Source organism: Euprymna scolopes, chromosome 34, assembly GCF_053919585.1.
Source record: "Euprymna scolopes isolate OS-2025 chromosome 34, ASM5391958v1, whole genome shotgun sequence".
Lineage (NCBI taxonomy): Eukaryota > Metazoa > Mollusca > Cephalopoda > Sepiida > Sepiolidae > Euprymna > Euprymna scolopes.
In genome coordinates this window covers 38,067,019-38,089,731 of record NC_136515.1, presented here as the reverse complement: position 1 = coordinate 38,089,731, position 22,713 = coordinate 38,067,019, and the positions used below count along the sequence as shown (strand labels likewise).

Genomic DNA, 22,713 nt, shown 5'->3' with positions numbered 1-22,713 from the left:
AAGATATCAGTCTACTTATTCTAATTTTATTCACACAACTTAATCTAGAGTATGTTTTTCACAAGGTCTAATTTTAGTTATGAAAAATGATGTTACTCAAATGTCCACCATTTTCATTTTCACACTCTTGCGTTCTCTGCAGGGCATTGTCCAGTACGTATACCCGCTCTTTGAGGTAACCCCAAAGGAAGAAATTTGCACATGTGAGATCTGGCGAGCAATTTATCTCACAGCCATAAGAAATTATTCGGTTGCTGAATATGTCCTGGAGCAGATTTAATGTTTCTCACGCTATATGCGCTGTTGCACCGTCCTGCTGGAACCACATTGGTGGTTTGTTTTGTACCCAAAGTAAAACAAAATCTTCAAACATCTGACGGTACCAAGCTCCTGTCACTGTTACATTCTCTCCTTCATTTTCAAAAAAGTAAGGTCCGATTACTTCATCTGCTGTTACTCCACACCATATTGTACATTTTTGAGGGTGTAATTGCCATTGTGCTGTTGCGTGGGGATTTTCTGATCCCCAAATCCTGCAATTTTGCTTATTTATGAACCCATTCAGATGAAAATGGGCCTCATCGGACATAATGAAGTTTTGGAGAAAGTTTGGATCCTCATTGGCCAAATCTTGGAATTGCATGGTGTATTCCAGACTGTTTTCTGGATCGTTTGACTGAAGCTTTTGCAGCAATTGAATTTTATATGGAAATTTGCCCTCTTCATGAAGCATTCTGTTAAGAGATGATTGAGAAACCCCCATTTGACTTGATCTCTTACTGATGTGGATGGATCGTCAGCCACACTCTCTGCTAATCTCTAACGATTCTCATCACTTCTTGCCGCACGGGGTCTACCAGATTTATGGAGGTCATATACAGACTCTTGCTCATGAAATCGAGCCACCATAGCTTTTATTGCATTGGGAGTAGGGGAATTTCTTGTGTTGAAGTTTCGTCGAAATTCTCTTTGAGTTTCTGATATTGACTCAATCAACCGAAAATACGACTCTACGATAAATATCCGCTCCTCGATAGTGTAACGACTCATGATGACCTTGGAAGGGTTACTCTAGATGAGCTGAAAAAATAAAGAAAAATATAAAAAATTGAGAAAGTTATGATTTTTTTAATCATCAGCTTCTTTTGAGACACCCTGTATAAGGAGTCACAAACTGGGTGTCCAATACAATTAAAAGCATATCGAAGTAATCCAGTATACAAATCTACATTCAATCCGAGATATAAAGTCATTCAAGCAAAAAGAAAAACCATAAAACCCTTTAATCTTAAATTGGAAACAATACTACAGGAATCAGAAATGACTGTAGAAAATATCCAAGAACACATACTGACTGATTTTGGATTCTTCAAAAAGCCCAAATAATACTAAAATTAAATGAACTCCCAAAAGTGAAAACTCACTTTAATACCTACCAAGAGAAAGCCTGAAATACTTTGACCATTTACACATTTTCACTGACGGCTCCAAAGACCACAGTGTGCTGCTGTATCAAATGAAACAACCCTAAAATAGGCCCTTTCAACAGAAAACTCTATTTTTACTGTTGAAACATGTACCATCGACCTAGCTCTAAACATTTTAGAAAAAAATAAACATAAGAAATTTCTAATACTCACATTCACTTTCTGTACTAACATCACTGAATAACAAAAGACTCAAAAACCCTCTAATCATTAAACTACTAAACAGAATTGACTCATTATCTAAACACAAAGAAATAATTTTATGTTGGATCTCGTCATATCAGAATAAAAGGAAATGAAAGAGCTGACTAAGCAACCGAATCAGCACTAAGCCTGAACCCTGAAACAAACATTCTGTATATTGACTTTAAACTCAAAATCAATCAACTATTTTATGCAAAATGGCAACAACAATTGGACAAGAACACAAATAACAAATTATACCAAATTAAACCCATTCTGGAAGAATGGAAACCTACTACTAGAATATCAAGAAAAGAAAAAGTTATATCCAGAATTCATATTGGTCATACAAAACTCGCACACTCCTACATACTGAAACAAAAGCAACAACCACAATGCTCTGTCAAAAAAACTTGCACCATCAAACACATTTTCGTGGAATGTAGAGCCATTGATAATGCTAGAAAACAATATCTTAAATCCAATATCTTCGAAAACAACCGCCTATCAAATACTTTTTTTTTTGTTGTTTGCAAGCAACTCTATAAGTCACTTCGTCAATTTGTCTGTAGGTCGGTCTGTCCGTAACACTTTTGTGCTTGGCCTTTTTGGTTAAGATCAAAGGTCTGTTGTTAATAGATGCTGTTCAGAGTATCGGGGCAGGAGGAGAATCCGAGTACAAATATTCAATGCTCTTGCTGATCTACGCACAGAACTGCTGGGAGCTTTCCTCAGTAATTTTGGAGAGGTGGAGCGGATGGACCCGGTACGCTCCAAAAACGGTGTCCACCTGGGGAGTTATACAGTAGCAATGCGGGCCAAAAAAGAAGGCTTCATAGGCATACCAGCAACAATATCTTTCAAGAAAGCCAACATGACAGTGGTGGTTGAGGGTCGGCACCCTCACTGCTGGTTTTGTCTGAAGCAGGGCCACAAGACAAAGAACTGCCCCCAAAAAGCAGTTCCAAGCCAACTAGCTCCACAAGTAAACACAGTTCCAGTAGCGGGGGTGGCAACTGCCACTGAAACTAGGGAATCACCAACATCAGCCCTTGAGTTGGTAAAGCCCAAGGATCAATGGAGTACGGTGGCAGAGCATAAACGGAAAAACACATCTATCTTCACATCAACCCAACCACCTGCTCGACAGCAACAGCAGAAATAACAACAGCTGCAGCAGCCAAAGCCGCAAAAGCAGCTGCAACAACAACCACCGCAGCAGCAAAAACAGCAGCACTAAGAACCACCGCAGCAGCTATAGCGGCAGCAACATCAACAACAGGAGCAGCAACAACCAACGGTCCCCACACCAATCGAGACGAGGACCAAGCGGAGAAAAAACTGCTCCTCTGAGGATGGATCAGCTAGTGAGAGGGAGAAGAACCCAACCTCACCACTCTCCTGTTTATTCGAAATGCAGAAAAAGAAAAAAAGGGAAAAGGTGGCCCCCACTCCCTGTGAGCATACACCACCCCAAACAACAACACAACCCACTTCCCCCTCCAAACCACACACTACACCAACACCAGACACAACTTCAATACCAGACATCACACCAACACAAGACACTGCACCAACACCAGACACCACACCAACACCAGACACCAGACACCACACATACACCTGTCCCCACACAAATGCAGACTGAGCCACCACCCCAAAAAGAAAAGACTGAAACCGGGAGGGGGAGAAACCCTTCAACTTCTCCTGCTCACGGACTTACTGCATCAGAGACTCTTCCCCTTGAAATGAGGGAGAAACTGTGTTTTATAGACCCCCTGTCTGTGGCAATGGATTTACACCACCGACAGAGAAAAAATTTAAAACCTCTGCTGCATTGCCAACAGATAGGGGGGAAAAGACATTAATGTCCCCTCTAATTTCCCGGACACCCCACTGCTAACAACTTTTGTCAGGCTTCCAGAGGCCTGCAAGACAAACTTGTGGACAATGCTGGAGGCCGCTAAAGGGGCTGTTCCCGGAATTGAACTGATTAGGAAAAATGACCCTTCCTTTGAGGAACTCTAAAAACAATGCAAGGGAAGGGTCGCAATGTTGATTCATCCGTCACTCTATAGGGCCCTTAAATTGACTTTCCCTTTGAACGTTGCGGCATTCAGGTGTCAAATATGTACCAAAATTGCAAAAAATGACACCTTTTGACCATAAATTTTTACCTATCCATTAGATTTTTCTGAAACTTGTCCAAAATGTGGAGGCAATTGTTCTTAATATAAATTCAGTATGGGTGACCCTGGTAATATTCTGGTTAGCGTCCCCCGAGGACTTTTAGTGCTAGAAAACACACCTTTTGGGGACTCCCATGCAGCACCAGTTTTTAAAATTATATTTCGTACAGAGGGGGACCATGCATGCGCGGCTCATTTTTTAAGCAAGGGGCATGGCGTAGCATTTTGGTCCCCTGATTTATCGGAGAGGGACCTATGTTTTTGGTGGGTTTGTCTGTCTGTTAGTCTGGACAATTGACGGATAACCGTCCATTAATTTTTCCTGAAATTTTGTCACAAATTATATTTCAATATATAAATGTGCATAGTAAAAATATTTTTTGTGCGGAAATTCCCATTTCGCCTACAGGGGTTCAAAAGAGGTCAAAAATGCTTCAAAATGAACAAAAATGACACTTTTTGTCCTGTAACATTTGATCCATCCATTAGATTTTTCTGAAACTTGCCCAAAATGTGGAGGGCATTGTTCTTAATATAAATTCAGTATAGGTGACCCTGGCAAAAATCTGGTTTGCGTCCTCAGGAGAGTTTTTGTGCTGAAAATGCTCTTTCTTCTGGCGCGTTTCTCATATTTCTCAACAAAAACTTGATATGTCTATATGGTGGTTTCCCATGTTGCTGAATGTAAATATACATGTGTTAAGGTGTGAAACTGCACTGTTTGTCCTTTGTCACTGGTATTCGGCATTCAAAGTGGCTCATAAGGGGTAAAAAAATGTACCAAAATTGAAAAAAATGACACTTTTTGCCCCATAAATTTTCACCTATCCATTACGTTTTTCTGAAACTTGTCCAAAATGTGGAGGCCATTGTTCTTAATATAAATTCAGTATGGGTGACCCTGGTAATATTCTGCTTTGCGTCCCCCAGGGACTTTTAGTGCTAAAAATGCCCTTTTTTCATATTTCTCAATAAAAAACTTGATATGTATATCTATATAGTGCTCTCTCATGGTGTGAAATTCAAATATACATGTGTTACGGTGTAAAACTGCGTAATTTGTCCATTGTCATTGGTATTCAGCATTCCGAGAGGCTCATAAGGGGTCAAAAATGTACCAAAATTGCAAATAATGACACTTTTTGTCCCATAATTTTTTACCTATCCATTAGACTTTTCTGAAACTTGTCCAAAATGTAACTTTTGCTTGGCCACATGGCTAAGATCAAAGTGTAGTATCTGTTCTTAACCGATGCTGCACTTGTTTGTAACTAATAAGTAAATGTGTTACGGACGGACCGACCGACAGAGAATATTTTTTTTTAAATGCATGCCACAGAATAGTTTTTTTAGTCGTGTGCAAGCAACTCTATAAGTCGGTCAGTCGGTCCATAACACATGTACTTTTTATTTCTTTTTATGTTTATTATACTACTATTTATTGGTTATCGGGGTTCCTGAATACGAAAATAACGTTTCAAATTCCCTAAATCAAATATTTTTGTGATATAAAGTGGGGGATCACTTTTTTGTATTAATTTAATATAAAATAACTCACTTTACAACCAGTCAGTCTCAAAGCCATTAAAGTCATTCTCCAGATCATTCAAGTTGTTTTTGAAGGATTCCAGTTATTTTTTAAGCATTCAAGTCATTCTTAAGGTAATTCAATTCATCCTTAAGTTCATTAAAGTCATTTTAAGTCATTTACGTTTTATTTATTTAAGTCATTTCAGCTCATTTTTCGGTCATTTTAGTTTATCTTTAAGAATTTCATGTCAATCCTACATTCACGCATTCATTCTAATGGCTATCAGCCTTTTTTTTTCTTTTCAGAAAAATCTTTAAAAAAAAAAAATTCCGCTACAAAACAACCCGACTAAACCCTAGGAATAAATATTTGTAAACATAAAGACCTTTTTTCTAAACCACCGGATTCAGCATTAAATAACTTGAAAAGGGTTGAAACAACCAAACCAAACCCAATTTTTTTTTAAAGTACATGTCCAAATAAATCATATCGAGTATTTTGATGGAAAAGAAATTCATGTAGATTAATTTAATATTAAGACCAAATTTTCATTTGTAAAATAAGTTGATGTTACTTTACCAAAAATTCAAAATATGGAAAGACTTACAAAGAAACTTCTGCTTGTATTAAAAGTGTATTATGGAAGTTCTTGCATTCGCCATGGAGTTAAAAAAAATTTTTTTAAAGCCATTGCAAAGCACATTAAGTTTTTAAAATAACATGAAACCACCAAAGCTACCCACTCTGTAAGTAAATTAATCACTAAATTTTAATACTAAGAAAACAACTTAATATTATTTTAATTATTTCATAAGAATACTTTTATTGTCTTGTTCAAGTAAGACAATACAGTGAAACATGCTGGGTGTTAGATTTCTGTGTTTCTCATTTCACGTGCTCGTGTGTAGTCATCTGACCTTCCAAATCTCCATGGTTGCATTCCAAGAACTGCAATGTTCTTAACGTGTCACTCGTCATGCTTAATGGTGTAAATATGAGTAAGCCAGCTTGGCTTGGGGAGATCAGGTTATCTGAAGATACTGGTTTTCTGACCATTGTGCACCAAACATTGATGTTATTGCCTTTTTCCCTTTCCTTTTGCAAAACTCAAGCATGTTCTGCAAAGTTAAAAACAAAAAAAGCAATTTTTATCGATAAAACCAAAATAAAAAACCATAAATCATATTTCTTTTTTTTAAGTTGATATGCTGTTAAACAAAACGAACCAAAAACTCTACAAATAAATATTTGAAGATATGAAAAACTTGAAACATGGAAACTCTTTCCAAAATTACTGGATTTTGCATTAAATAACCTAAAAAGGATTGATATGCCATAAAACAATCAAACCAGCCTAGCTCAAAGGTGCTAGTCCAGAGAACTTCCTTCATAAAAATGAGAATACTCAATATCAGAGTTAGAGCATAATTTTCTTATTATTTAATCATTTTTTTGGTGGAAATTGGCAATATTATACAGTGTTTATCAGATTATTTGTTGGCGACAGTTTTAGTTCATGAATTTACCCAAGATAAAACATAATATAGATTTAAATCATTTGAATAATGTTCAGTAATTTTTTTTGTTAAATAATGTCTGATATTTTTTTAAATGATTTCATTTCTGATAGTTAACTTGAACAAAACCAAGAAACGTATTTATCTTGTCACAGAACAACATTACTTTTTTTTTATTTTTATTTATTTATTTATTTTTTTTTTCTAGAATGAAGAAAGGCACAGCATACCATTGGGACCTTTTTGTGGTTGGCGTCATTAATGGTATCCTCTCCCTGTTTGCTTTTCCTTGGGTGCATGCTGCACTTCCCCATTCGCCACTCCACGTTCAGGCACTAGCAGATGTCGAAGAAAGAGTTGAACAAGGTCATGTTTATCAGCGGTAAGTTTCAAACACATTTAACAAAATTATAAGTGCTTGTTACGTTTTATTCAAATATTTCTGATCCTAATGTTTTTGAATTTTTTAGATGAGGATTGGTTATTCGTATTATTTGGATTCATCGGACTACTGTTCTCATCTTGAGTGTGATTTTCACAATGTTTCGGTCGATGTAACCTCCAACCTTCTTCAGGTGTATCTTCTCAAACCCAGGAATGTTTTTGCTGAACTCTGGAATTTAGATGGAATTTCAAGTGGAACCCTTTATTTACTTCATGGGAGTAGCATGCTCTTGTTCCGTCAGCCATGACTGGATAGCTATTCTAAGTAGATAGTCTAATACAATATGGGAATCAGTAATTATAAACAATAGATAATATATACAAGTAATATGTAAAAATATTAATATACTAGCAAAGATACCCGTGCTTTGCACGGAGCTTTGTTGCGCACTCGGGTACCAAAATCTGTGGGCACCTTTCCAGTAAGTTGATGTTGTAAGAGCAACGATTGCATAAGGTGATTAACATTTTAACTACCTCTTGTAGTGACTGAAATTCAATAAGGAACTTCACAAAACATTTTCATCAAAAAGGAAGGTTACTTGATGTTACATAGTAAATTTTTCATTGAAGTCATTTTCAACTCTTGCTTAAATTTTATCTTGCACATTCAATACTAAAAACTTACCACAATCAGATCATGTCAGTTTTTCCTCATATCCATTTCTCGAACTTTTCATTAAAGAGCCTCAGGGTAAACTACATTTCTGCTGCTTTGATTTGGAGCCAGAATGTAGAGTTTTTCTGAACTTCCTGTCCGGCTGATGGAGACGTAGAACATACCGTGACTGAAGCAGTCTGATGTCAAGTCTACGCCAATGGTGTTAAATGTCTGACCTTGACTTTTGTTTATGCTCATTGCAAAACACACCTTCACAGGAAATTGGAGTCTCCGGAATTTAAATGGAAGTACTGAGTCCGATGGAACTAAGGGGATCCTTGGCAGTAGAACGGTTTCGCCTTTGTAGGGACCACAGGAAATGGTGGCCTCAAGTACATTGGTGTGCAATCTGGTGATAACACATCTGGTTCCGTTTGTTATTTTTGGCGGTTCCAAGGATCGAAGAATCATGATTGGCGATCCAATTTTGAGATTTAAAATGTGTGGAGGCATTCCAGATATCTCCAAAGAGTTTAAAAACTCCACAGGGTAGTGAACAGCTTCATATTCATTAGTAGCTGAATCAACTGACTTGTATTACTTTGTGTCTCCTGGAAATTCATCCATTATTGAATTGTTCAAATGATTCACATTGCTGTTTAATGGCGAAATAATAGCCCTCTCAGCAAGCCAATCTGGTGATTTTCCATTGTTTTGCAGGTCTGGGTACACTTTGTCTTTCAGTTGCTTCTGATTACCGACACATTTACCAAGCGCAGTTGGAATCTTAATTGTGTCAGGTGAAGAAGTGATAGGAAACTGACCATTACCGATTTGGAGAAGCAATTTTGAGAAGTCTGCTGCAGCTGTGTTATCAGAGATATAGGCTCTCATATTAGTAGTCAGTCTCTTCACTATAACGTGCCTCCAGAGATAGGATTGTTTCAAACTTGCATTGACAATGTTAGCCCTTGTGCCATTTTTAACCACTGGGAGGATTTGACGGAAATCACCGCAAAATAAGGTTGGAATGCCACCCATGGGATTCTTGTTTCCTGTGATGTCTTGCAGTGTTCGGTCAATTGCTTCATAACCACTCTTGTGCGTCATTGGGGCTTCGTCTACAATGATTGCAGAGGTGTCTCTAATTACATTTGCCAAGGCTGAGTTACCAGTAATTTTGCAAACTGGCTGATCCATTCGATGAGTATCCAAGGGTACTTTAAAAGTGCTGTGAAGAGTGCGGCCACCTTGTAGTAGAGTAGCAGCAATGCCACTGAATGCTGTTGCAAGCACAATCTTTCTCATGGATCTAATCTTTGCAAGGATCAAATTGATTACAAAAGTCTTGCCCGTACCACCTGCAGCATCAAGAAACATGTTTTTGTTCATTTCACCTTGTGCTTCCAACATTGCCATGAATGAATTGTAAACTTCTCTTTGAGAATCGGCCAGTTTTTCTTGCATATTTTCTGCTTGTAGGGAAGTTCTTCAAGATTATAAGTAACTTCACGTTGATACTCTCTCGCGAGTCTTTCATCTCTCCCTTGCATTGGTGCAGGTAATCCATAGTTTGCCAATGGTTGACCGCACATAAGGAGAACTTTTTCTTCAATTAGACAAAGAGTTTTATTGTAGATGTCCTCATTAAAATCTGCTTCTGGATTGTTAACTTCTTGCCTGTATCTGTGAAGAATGTCTTCAGATATTACATCACGAAAAGCCATCCAGATCTCAAGAGGATTTCTTGGCTCACAGGCTGTTAAAATTATCACAAATAGGCTTCGCAAATTTGAAGGTGATTGAGTGGCACTTGCCTCTCCTACTGCTTGATGCAAGTCATGGTCATTTTCTAGAAGGCCTCGAGCAAGGCACGCTGCTCTGTATGTTTCAAACACCTGACCATTGTATGCTCGCAAATTTTGAAATGAAGTTGGACCAGCAACCTCATTGAGCAACAGGCGTAAGAAATAACACTCCCCTGCTTTTGGACTAATCGTGTAGATTCTCCCAATGCATGGTGCCTTCCATACATCATCATTTTCAGTACCTTCAACTTGTACCCCACGCATTCTTCTCATCCATTTCTTTGTCGATTTGTTCCAAGTGTAAAACTCAGGGACTTCTACGTATTTGAGACCCCTTGCAAAGTCATCCTCATGGCAGAGTTGAAAAAATGCTGTCAAAGTTGTGGCAGGCGGTGGACCTTGGGCTCGTTCCAGAGCAGTATCAGCTGAGAACATGACACGCTGCCCATTTTCAAGATGAACAGAAAGTTGTACAATTGGGGGGAAATGTTCATGGATGGGATGTTCCAATATCCTCCAGGCTGCCTCTGAACTGCCGACATACCTTGCATTCTGGAACTGCTGGATCTCATCCACAATGTGACTTTGTACTTGGCCTTGTTGGTTAGCTGCTCCATCAGTTCTTTGTAGTTCAAACACTACTTGATCACATCCTTTATTCACGTATTTGAGGACATATTTGATGCTTTGGATCGAGCTGCAAATTTCTACGTTAATGTGAGCGTTGAACTGCTGAAGGAGGACCTTGTTGTACGGAACAATCCACTGGTTTGTTATTTCTTGATTAACATACCGACCATTTCTCTTCATCCTTATTGTACCAGTCTGGCCTCCATCTTCTGGTTTTCTTCGCCTGTACTTGGGGTAAGAGTCTTGGCCTTGCTTGGTACACTGAAGAAATTCTTTTGGGTATTTTTTGGAACATTTGTTGTCAATCATACATGGACAATTTGGATTAAATGGTCCACAAGGTCCATGCACCATATGTGCCATCACTTTAGCATGAAGATCAGGATCTTCCTCTTTGTCAGGGATCTCTGCAGATATGCAGAGATCCATTTTTTCTGGTAGAAGTTTGTCCTCTGGGGCCTGCCAGGTGAGGATGTGTGCATGCGGCAGTCCTCTTTTTTGATATTCAATACTGTACAGGAAAGCCCTCAACCTGCCAAATCCTCCCTTTTTAATAAATTCAAGTAACTTTTTTAGCTTCTGCCTGAAAACCCTGGCAACAATATCTGGACGATCCTGAGGGTCTTGCCCTTGAAGACAATTTTCTGTAATTTCTGTCCACTTTGGATTTGTTGTGAACATGATGAAGAGGTCGGCTCGGCCCATTCGCCGAACATATGCCATGGCATCACTTTGACGCTCAAACATGTATCGAGGGCCTCCTGTATAAGTTGCCGGAAGTACAACTCGTTGACCAAACTGTTTTGGATTCCCATCCTCCCTAAGAATTGAATCTCTCAAGTTGCTATAATTGTCAGCTCTCAGGGTCTGTTGCTCACGCCTCAGGAACTGTAAACGTTCTGTTTCAATCTTGCAGTACACATCCACCAGCCATTGTTGAAATAGCCTTCGGTACCAGAGAAAATAGTTTCCAGGCCGAGTCATTAAATGGTACGAATAAAATTGCTGTTGGGTAACTTTTCGCCCATTGGATGCCTTCATGTAGATGTTGTAAGATGGAGAACCATAGGGGTACATTAACGGGTACATTAAAGTATCGTAGAGGGGATGTAGTTCGGAGATCCATTTTAATGTATCATTTCTAAAACGCAAGACAATATCCCGGTTAGCTGTTGGTTCATTCTCCATTAATATTCCAATCTCATACGTTGTTGTTAGAGCATTGAATCGCCGTGGATGCTCTTCTTGCGGCCTTCGGTCTTCCCTTATGACAACTTTATGTTCTACCAAGTGTTCTTCTTCAATCCTCTCCTTTGTTGTTTTCAGCTGACAAATAAAGCTGTTGTTCTCATGTAAAAATTCAGTCAGACTTTGGAGAATGTCTCTATTGAGTCTACTGTCACGTCCCCGATTATGTAGTTCCTCTTCCAGACTATCCAAGAAGTAGACTTGAATAAACTTTGCTGTTTCATCTTCAGGTGGTAAAAGACTCCCAATCTGGTGGCAAACCTGGCCTCGAATTCTAAAAGAAGGATTCCACCCATGTACTGCCGCAATTTTGTGACCAAATGATGTCATTGCAAAACAATTGTTATAACTGCATAGATTTTGCAGAAAATCTTTAGAGATGGGACCATTGCCGGAGAGCAAATCTTGAAGCAACTGAGGCAGTGGTGGAAAGCTATCAAGCACAACTTTGCCAGAAGAACAACAACAACCAGGGGTTTCTCCTTTAAATTTTACAGCTGAGCAATGTTGACATACTTTGTCCATTTTTCCTATATCAGCTGTAGTGAGAGAGTCATTTTTGTTGTAGAGCAATCCTTTTCTATTGCAGTGTTCTATTTCATGATGTCTCAAAGCAGTCATTCGTTGTCTAGCTGCCTCGTTTTCTGTCAATTGCTGGGGTAAAGTCATACTCTCTCTCCATGCAGCCTCTCGTTGTTGCCCTTGGTATAGGCGAAAGCTTCGTTGGGTTTCCGATTCATTCTGATGTCGTTGAGCCACTCTCAACTCACCTTGTGTACGTCTACTTACCTCATATAATTCATTCGATCGTAATATTGCTTCTCTTTCCAGTGCATATCTTTGCCTTTCTTGAATTTCATCTTGTGATGAATTTAACCGCCTTACAGCATGTCTAGTTCTGTCAGCTTCACGTTGGGTTTCTCTTTCCAAATCTGACAGTCTTGCTCTCCTTTCTCTTTGACGTATCCTGTTAAGTTCTAGACGTCTTTCTCTATCTGAATTGTTTTCATTGGAGCGAATTGCAGCAACTCTTAGTCTATTAGCTTCCAATCTTTCCATTCTTTCTTCCTCACTTTCGTTTCTACTTCGTTTGGGTGGCATAATTTCGGTTTTAAACGGAATTGTTTAACGATATTAATGATTGTAAATTAATTAAGCGTAAAGGAAATGTATACTAACTGAAATGGACGAACTATAAATAATATTTCTGAATAGTACAATTATAAACAATTATATTGTACCTATTTACTATGCCTCCCCACGGGACAGAGTTAGACACCAGGGTCGTTTTTTAACGTGGAGAAAAGGTACAAAAATAAAAATTGTCTCAGTCGTGAAGGATTTCTCATCCACCGAAAGAGAACAAGAAAATGAAGTGCAGCATCTGAAGAACAGATGGTATTTATTTGCTCCCCCACTGAGCAAATTAGGCACAAGGCCGTTTTTAATGTGAGGTAAAAACCAGCTCCCCTAAAAGTAGGCAAAAAGGGGGCACTCTGGTTACCAAAAATAATAATTGTCCCAGTATAGAGGGTTTCCCCTCCATTGACTGGTACAAATTATCTTAAGTGCAGCATCTGCCGGAACAGATACTACACTTTGATCTTGACCAAAAGGAATGAATAAAAGCGACCTACGTGTGACTCATTACTTCCAGGTGTAAACGTCACAGTCTAAAAGTAATAATTAAAAAAAAAAGTAAATGTAAAATAAATGTAATACCAACTTAGGTTAACTAAGTAAACAGTACAATTAAAACAGTTCTATTAAAACAAATAATTACTAAGATCTAGGTAATTGTTAGTCTCATTGTTATGGTTTTAAAGAAAAAAATGTGTAAAAAAAAGTTCTGCTTTTGTGAGTACGTGTATTTCTTTTAAATTACATAACCTTTTTATTTTATTATTTATATCTCTTTTAAATTTATATATTTTGTTAGTAAACTGGAAGAAATTCAGTTGAATAAAACCTTGTTCGTGTTCTTTACGTTAAACTCATATTTTTATAAAAGGTTCATCCGGTTTAAAGAAAGCACTAAGTTTAAATAAGACTGGAAATAACTAATTCAATATATAAATAGAAAAATGAAATAAATATAAGCTTTAAGTCTTAAGATAGTAATAATCAAAATGTAATAAATTATTTGTAGTTCAAATCTATGATAAACAGGCTTTCGAAATAGGCTCGACCAGAAAGATTAAATTGGAACGAAATTATAATCTCCGTGCCATTTTCAAAACAACCCCACAAAAGTAACGATATCCTGCAGTTGGTTAAATGACAATGGTTGTAAGAAAAATGTAAAAGAAAATGCGCTTATCTGTTTATTTTGACCTGTTTTATTTAATTAAAAAAAAATTGGCTATAACTGGAAGAGAGCGTTATGTTTTGGGGGTTGTTTAAAAAATAGAATGGAAATAAAGTTAGTTCCGTTTTAATTGTGTTTAATTGCGGCAAGCGCTAACAAAATCGAAAAATCACTGTTTACATTCGAAATGTTAACTTTTATAGGTTTACAGGTTTGCTGACAAGGCTGGGGGTGTTTAATACAATTATTTTACTAAATTGATTTTTTTCATTTAAAAATAAAATTATTTATTTTTTAATAAAGTTTTATTTTAAAATATTTGTTTTTGTTTATTTATATAAAATTACGATAGTTGAATTGTATTCTTTCAATTATATTGGCAAGTAAAATATAAAAGATTAAAACGGAACGAAATTGAAATTTCCATTACATTTTCAATACAATCCCAAAACATAAAGCTTTGCTCGCCAATGAATTGTTTTGATAATATACGTAAAGTGAAATAAATCGAATATAAAATTAAATGAAAATATATTAAATAATTAAATGTTAAATAGATTTTGTAAATAGTACAGTTGAAATGATTAGAATATTTCCAATATGTAATAAGGTCGAGGTAATTAGTTAAAGAGATTTAATATAATGTGATATGCAAATGAGCATAAGTCATTCGATATGGGGGTGGTTTGTAGACTAGTATATAAAGAAAGTAGGCATAGATTCTTATGTCTCCTATAACAGAAACATCCTAAAATGGGTTCTAATGTTTCTCTACCAGGAGAGATCTACCCTCTTACCTCCTATATATTTCGTTGATGATGGAGAGCTGTACACACAGACAGAAACACACAAACCCTATTACTTTATAAAAATATAGATGTATCTATCTATCTATATATATATATATATATATATATATATATATAGAGAGAGAGAGAGAGAAAGAGAGAGAGATACGTTAATATATAGTAATAAATAGTGATATTAACAAGTAGAAATCAAAATAGGTTTAAGGCTCCTAAAATTCATACTAGAATTGTCTGTAAGAACCCGTGTCGCAATGGTTAGAGTACTTGGAAAAATCAATTGTAAAAAGTGATATTCTCCTGAAGGTTCAATTCTCAGTGTGAGTGACCGCAAAATACAATTGCGAATTACTTAGGATCTCTATCCAGTCATGGCTGACAGAACAAGAGTACACTACCCCCGTGAAGTAAATAAAGAGTTCTGCTCGAAATTCTGTCCAAATTCCCGAATTCGACAGAAACATTCCAGAGTTCAACAAGATATACCCGAAGAAGGTTGAAGGTTACATCCGTTGTAAAATCACACTCGAGATGAGAACAGTAGTTTTATGAATCTAAATAATACGAATTTTGATCCTTAAAAGATATTCAGTGGACCTGAAATGAAAGGCTGAAGCCATTCATTTCAGGTTCACTTTAGCTCAAAGTGGTAGTACCTGTAAAGACATCTGGTGTTACCAGGTCAGGTTGAATGATATCTTGAACAAAAAATACAGCAATCAATCACGTTCTATAAAGTCAAAAATAAATCAAACATCAGGAATAACTATTTGAAGATATAGAAAATTGAAGCATAAAATCTTTTTCCAAAATTACTGGATTCAATCTTATGTAGTTTGATATGCATTCATTTGCATATCAATGAATTAGCTAAAAAAAGTTATAAAAAGACTGAAGGTGAGAGGACATGGGTCGAGTGATTGGCAGCGAAGGATATGAGATGAGGTAAAAAAGTCATGCACATGCTGTCAAGTATTTTTTTTTTTTTCGTTAGATTACAAGCAATTTCAGCAGAAATGTAAAGTTTGGACTTTATGAAAAGTGCCATAGTTATGAAATGGAACAATTAAAATATGATTTGAGTTGAACTTTCTGAAAAGTGTTATCGTTCTGAAATTGAGAGATTAAAAGACGATTATGGTCAGACTTTTGAGACGTACATTAAGTTATGGAGAGGATTAAGTTACTATTTGAGCTGGACATTTTTTTAAAATTATGTATTTTAGAATTGATGTGGTTGTGTAGTGAGGTCTAGCCATGTAGTGGAGGCTGGCTATGTCTAGTCATGTAGTAAGGTAGCAAACTTTTATAATATATTGCTGCCAAGATAAAGATCAGTGCAACGTCATCATTTTGTGGTAGTGTTGTGAATCTTCTCGACTTCCTCACACTGTCTGATTTTATCCCCCATTACACCAGGTAGATCTTCATAATTGCATTTTTAGTTCTCTAATAGTTGATTGACATAAGTTCTGGGCAGTCTCTCTCCTTGAACTACATAGAAAAATGGGCAAGAGGAAGATGTCTCAAAGAAGCAACACAACACAATGGAAACCATTAATTATAGTAGATTCATCATCTAGTTGTGGTCGTGTCATGGATCCTCTCAAGCCACATTGCTTTATCTTTCATCACATCTAGTAGATCTTCATAGCTGTATTGTGAGTCTGTTGCCAGTTACTTGTTTTGTGTCACATCCTTGTTTTGGCATCCACAAAACATAAATTGCTGACAGTTTTAATTCAATAACCAGTAAATCTGCGTTCCCCCTCTGATCAGTACTGAGATCCGAGGAAGGTGCCCGTAGAATTCCTCCTTTGTGAGGTGCTGCTGTCAGGAGATCTTAAGAGCAGCTCTTAGCATTCTGGTATACTTCAAGTTTATTATCCAGTATTTGGTAAAGTGTTACTTCCATATATGAGAAATTGCTTCATCTTGAAAAATTTGACTTACAGATTACTTTACTGATTCACACATTTCACTCTCTGTAATTCTTGTTTGCAACTTTACTGTCAATTTTTTTTTTACTGTTAAAATAGGCAAACTCATTGATATCTCGAGACAAGTTTCATTTTTGGATTAGAAGAATGAACTTTGTTTTACTTGTGCTAAACTGGTGCTACCAGATCAGGCTGTCTACTGACTTCCTGAGATGAAACGCACCTACATAGATGTCTTTGTTTTTTTATTCCCTTTTGCAAAACTTAGTCATGTTCTGCGAAAACAAAAACAACATTCTCCTCCCCTTCCCCTCCCTCGTTTTCTTTTTCCTTCACCTCCTCACCCCTTTTTTTTTTTTTTTTTTTTTTTTTTTGCCTAGTTGGTAGGGCGATAGAACATACCAACTGCCCCCCTGCAGAGGGTAAAAATCCTTCAATGGGACCACCAGTTGACCGTTGGTGGCAACCCGTAATGCATTAAGAACGGGATCCTGGTGGTTGAGTGGAACATGCCTAGGAAATAATAACATGATACTACAACACACCACTTTGGCCCTTACTAGGCTAGACGGGAGGTTGGATAGGCCCGATCCAATCAATCGGTTGGTCATGACAAGCACTAATTCAGACAATCCAAACAAAAACACACTAACACTCAACATAAACAATAAACTGAGTTAATAAGCGATGGCTGAAGGGTCAATCAAGCTGGGAAAAAGGTAACCATCAGGAATAATAAAAATACAGGGAAATCCCATACTTGGGTGGGCATAACCATATATTGTGAATGCTTGGAAACCTCCCCATGTTTGAGTATACCAGCTATGTAGCCCTGGAGAACCGAGGCGAATGGGATTTACCCCCTCATAGTTCTTCCCCATAAGGGGCTCCGAGGAGGGTGGGGAGCATGGCTGATGAATTTTTCAAAAATTATTATGAATGCCAAAAAATCCAAGAGACCACACACAGAAATAGACTCTGACAGCGACAATGAAGATACAAACTTTCCAAGATTCATCGTGCTAGAAGCAACGTCTAATATACCGTTAACTAAAATGTCACCCTTCATTATCCAAAAGGTAATATCAAGCAAAATAACACCTAAAAATGTCAAAAAATTAAGGAATGGTACCATATTGGTAGAAGTACAAAATAAAAAACAGGCCAAAACTCTACTTCAACTACAAAAATTGCATGAAACAAACATCAAAGCTTATCCACACCAAACACTAAACTACTCCAAAGGAGTCATAAAAAACCAGGAAATCTCCGTCTGCACAACAGAAGAAATCAAAACAGAACTAAAAAACCAAGGGGTCACAGATGTAAAAAGAATCACATTTAAAAAAAAAGGAGAGGTAATATATACAAACACTTATATATTAACATTCAATTATCCTCAAATACCAGAGACCATCAATATAGGTTATGAAAGAACGAAAATAGAACAATACATTCCAAAACCTTTACAATGCTACAACTGCCAAAAGTTTGGACATAATAAAGACCAATGTCTAAGATTCTTCACATGTGGAAACTGCAGTGAAAAAAACCCAGACCACGATGAAGAAGACTGTCCAAATAAAACCAAATGCACAAACTGTCAAGAAGAGCACCACTCTCACTCAAAACAGTGCAAAATATATAAGCAAGAGAAGGAAATAATAACAATCAAATATCAAAAAAATATAACCTTCCAAGAAGCCCGCAAAGAAGTCACAAATCGCACCAAAAACTCATATGCCACAATAACCCAACAAGCAAACAAAATGTACAACTACAATGAACTAAACCTTGCTCCAGAAATTGCAAACCTAGCAAAAGAACTAAAGAACATACTTGAAGAATTAAAATCTTTTTTATCAGAACTGAAAATAAATTCTAACAGCCAAATAAAAGTCAGAAACGAACAACCCAGTATAAAAGAAAACGAAACAAAGGAAATCAGAAAAACTTCCATCAATATTGAGGAATCAATCTCTAAAGAAATGAAACCTCCTCAATTATCAAAACGTGAAAGATCCAAGTCACTAACAAGGACAAAAACAGATGTTAAAAATAAACACACAACAACAGAAAAAATGGAAATAGAACAGAACAACAAAAAAACTACCCCCCAAAAACAAAATGACAAACAAAAAACAGAATTAGTATTAATTGAAAATGAAAATAAATTTGAACTAGTTGAAACTGGTAGCCAAAAAAGACAGTCAAGACAAAGTAAATCTAAAAGTCCCAGACCAAAACCCAAAAAAAGCCTCTCACCAGAAACAAGAAACAGACCATCCACTTCCAAAAGAAACACCCAAACTAACATCGAAACTATGGACGTAGACATAAACACCAACAGTCCAAAACCAAAAGAAAATATAAACCATGACTAACAAAATCCTACAGTGGAACATAAGAGGATTAAAAATTAATATCGAAGAAATGCAAATACTTATCAAATCCTTATGTCCTGCAATAATTTGCCTACAGGAAACACACTTAAAAGAAAATGACAAAATTAACATAAAACACTACTCAATATACAACCACATAAACAAATTATCATGCAAAGCCACCGGTGGATCATCAATACTGATAAACGAAAACATTCCACACAGCAAAGTGAACTTAAAAACAAATATGCAAGCTGTTGCAATAACTGCAACACTACACAAAACAGTAACCCTATGCTCACTCTATATACCACCAAATGAAACAATAAACGAAACAGAATTAAACAATATAATCAAACAACTACCTAAACCTTTTCTACTGTTGGGAGACTTCAATAGTCACAATATATGGTGGGGCAGTAAAAAAAACAACAAAAGAGGCCAAACCATAGAAAAAATAATTAACCAAAATGATCTATGCCTACTCAACAACAAAGAGAATACATATATGCACCCACCAACGGGAACCCTATCAGCAATCGATATAACACTATGTGACCCAACTATATACATGGATTATAGCTGGAGAACACATAAGGATACATGCGGAAGTGACCACTTCCCAATCATAATAGAAAACGAGAATCCCAAGCCAGAAGACAAAACACCCCGCTGGAATTTACAAAAGGCAAATTGGGAAAATTTCCAAAATACATGTCAATACAGATTAATACCTGAAGCGAATCCTGACTTAGAACACATCACATATTTCAGCAACACCCTACTCACAATAGCCGAGGAGAACATACCAAAAAGTTCCACTACTACAAAATATAACAAACCCTGGTACAATAAAGAATGCAAAGAAGCTATAAGAGCCAGACGTGCAAACCTAAGGAAATTCAAAAACAGTCCAACGAAAGAAAATTTGGACACCTATAAAAACAGCAAAGCCAAAGCACGGAAAACTATCAAAGAATCAAAACGGAACTCGTGGAAAGACTATGTAACAAAAATTAATCAAAACACAAAACCCAAAAAAGTATGGGAGATGGTCAGAAAAATAGCAGGAAAAAATACAAAGAACCCTATTAAACACCTTATATGCGACAACACAAAGATTACCGACAAACAAAATATCGCAAATAAATTAGCAGAACAATTCTCAATGAACTCATCATCAAAAAACCAAAATAAAAAATTCCAAGCTATAAAGAAAAATGAAGAAAAAATAAAAATAAACTTCAAATCAAAAAATGAAGAAAACTACAATCAATTATTCAACAGTGCAGAACTAGAGGAGGCAATAAACAAATCTCCCGATACAGCAGTCGGCCCCGACGAGATCCATTATCAATTCCTCAAAAAACTACCAAAACCATCACTGGACTACTTATTACAAATTTACAATGAGATATGGATAACTAACAACATTCCAAAAAACTGGAAGCAGGCAACAGTAATCCCAATACCCAAACCAAAAAAAGACCATACAAACCCAACAAACTACCGACCCATTGCACTAACTAGTTGTTTGTGCAAAACTTTTGAGAGAATGATTAACGAAAGGTTAAATTGGTACTTGGAAAGCAAAAATCTAATTACAGAAAGCCAGTCGGGTTTCAGGAAAAATAGAAGCCCCACCGATCACTTAATAAAACTGGAAACACGCATAAGAGAAGCATTTGCAAAAAAAGAACATCTAATAGCAATTTTTTTTGACATGCAAAAGGCGTATGACACCGCTTGGAAATACGGAATCCAAAAAGACCTGTATGAACTAGGACTTAGGGGTAGAATGCCAGAAATTATCAGAAATTTCTTAACAAATAGAAACTTCCAAGTACGGATGGACAACACTTATTCAGTCCAAAAAGATCAAGAAATGGGGGTCCCCCAAGGCAGTATCCTGTCTGTCACCCTCTTCAACATTAAAATAAACAATATCATAAAAAACATAGACCCAGGAATTGAAAACGCCCTATACGTGGACGACCTACTTATATACTACCAATCTAAATATATACAAACAGCCGAACGCAAACTACAACTCTGTCTGAATAAAATAAACAAATGGGCCATAGAAAATGGATTTACATTCTCAGAGGAAAAAACTAAATGCATCCACTTTTGCAAATTACGAAAATTCCACCACGACCCCAACCTGAAACTGGATAACAAGAACATCCCACTCACCGACCAACATAAATATTTAGGTATTATATTCGATAAAAAATTGAACTTTATACCGCATATAAAATATTTAAAAGCAAAATGCCAAAAGACAATGCAATTGATCAAAGTCCTAGCACACACCGATTGGGGTGCAGACAAAGTCACATTATTGAAATTATACCAAACTCTAATCAGATCTAAAATGGACTATGGATGCTTCATCTATGGAGCAGCAAGGAAGTCCTACATAAAAGAACTAAATACAATCCATCATCAAGGATTAAGATTAGCCTTGGGAGCATTTAGAACCTCTCCAGTAGAAAGCCTCTATATAGAGGCCCATGAGCCTCCACTGATTCTAAGACGACAGAAGTTAGCGCTACAATATTACCTAAAGCTAGTATCGTGTCCAACAAATCCTGCATACCAATGTACCCTCCACCCACAATACACACATCTCTTCAACAAGAAAGAAAATATCATCAAGCCCTACAGCCTCCGGATAAAAAACCTTCTCACAGAAGCCCAAATGGACATTACAAAAATACATAAATATAACAAATCAAAAACTCCACCCTGGATGATCAAACAACCACACATAATATTAAAATTAAATAAATATCCCAAAACGAAAACCCACCCATCAACCTTCCATGAAGAACTACTTATCATCCAGAATACATACAAAGAATATACACAAATTTACACTGACGGATCAAAAGATGGAGATAAAGTAGGATGCGCAGCCATCCACAAAAAAATAAAACTAAAGAAAAGGCTCCCAAACGAATCTTCTATTTTCAGCGCAGAAGCAACAGCCATAGATTTGGCACTGAATATAATAACCAATGATGACCATCAAAAATATATCATATTTACTGACTCACTTTCAATACTCATATCTCTAAAAGAAAAAAAAATGACAAACCCACTTATTACAAAATTGCTAAACAAAATAGATGCCATAACCATGAAAAAAAACATTATCTTTTGCTGGATACCAAGCCATATCGGCATATACATGAATGAACAAGCAGATAAGGCAGCAAAGGAAACTCTGCAACAAAACCACATAAGTGGAAAAATCCCCTATACAGACCTAAAGACTAAAATAAACACAATTTTGAAGAGAAAATGGCAAGAAAACTGGAGCTCATGCACCAAAAACAAACTATTCCAAATAACACCAAATATTGGAACGAGAAACACCAAAAAGTTAACAAGAAAGGAAGAGGTAGTAATGACCAGACTGCGAATAGGTCACACTCACATCACCCACTCACATCTACTAAAAGGGGAGGAGACACCAAACTGTATAACGTGTCAAGAACCCTACACAATACACCATATACTGACAAACTGCATTGACCTTGAACAAATCCGAACAAAGTATTACCAAGAAAAAAATCTGAAAACAATATTAAACAAGATTGATCCCCAAAAAATTATCAATTTTCTGAAA

The 22,713-nt window shown here is 36.6% G+C and overlaps 1 protein-coding gene across 13 annotated transcripts in view; it reads left to right on the top strand.

Annotated features, from left to right (window-relative positions):
• LOC145259180 (solute carrier family 4 member 11-like) overlaps positions 1-22,713 on the top strand; it is a 533,927-nt gene that overhangs the window by 492,458 nt on the left and 18,756 nt on the right. For all 13 annotated transcript variants that reach the window (XM_080116942.1, XM_080116953.1, XM_080116950.1 and 10 more), the window contains one exon: positions 7,116-7,289. In XM_080116942.1, coding sequence (XP_079973068.1) covers positions 7,116-7,289 — 174 coding nt within the window. The remainder of the gene's footprint in view (positions 1-7,115; positions 7,290-22,713) is intronic.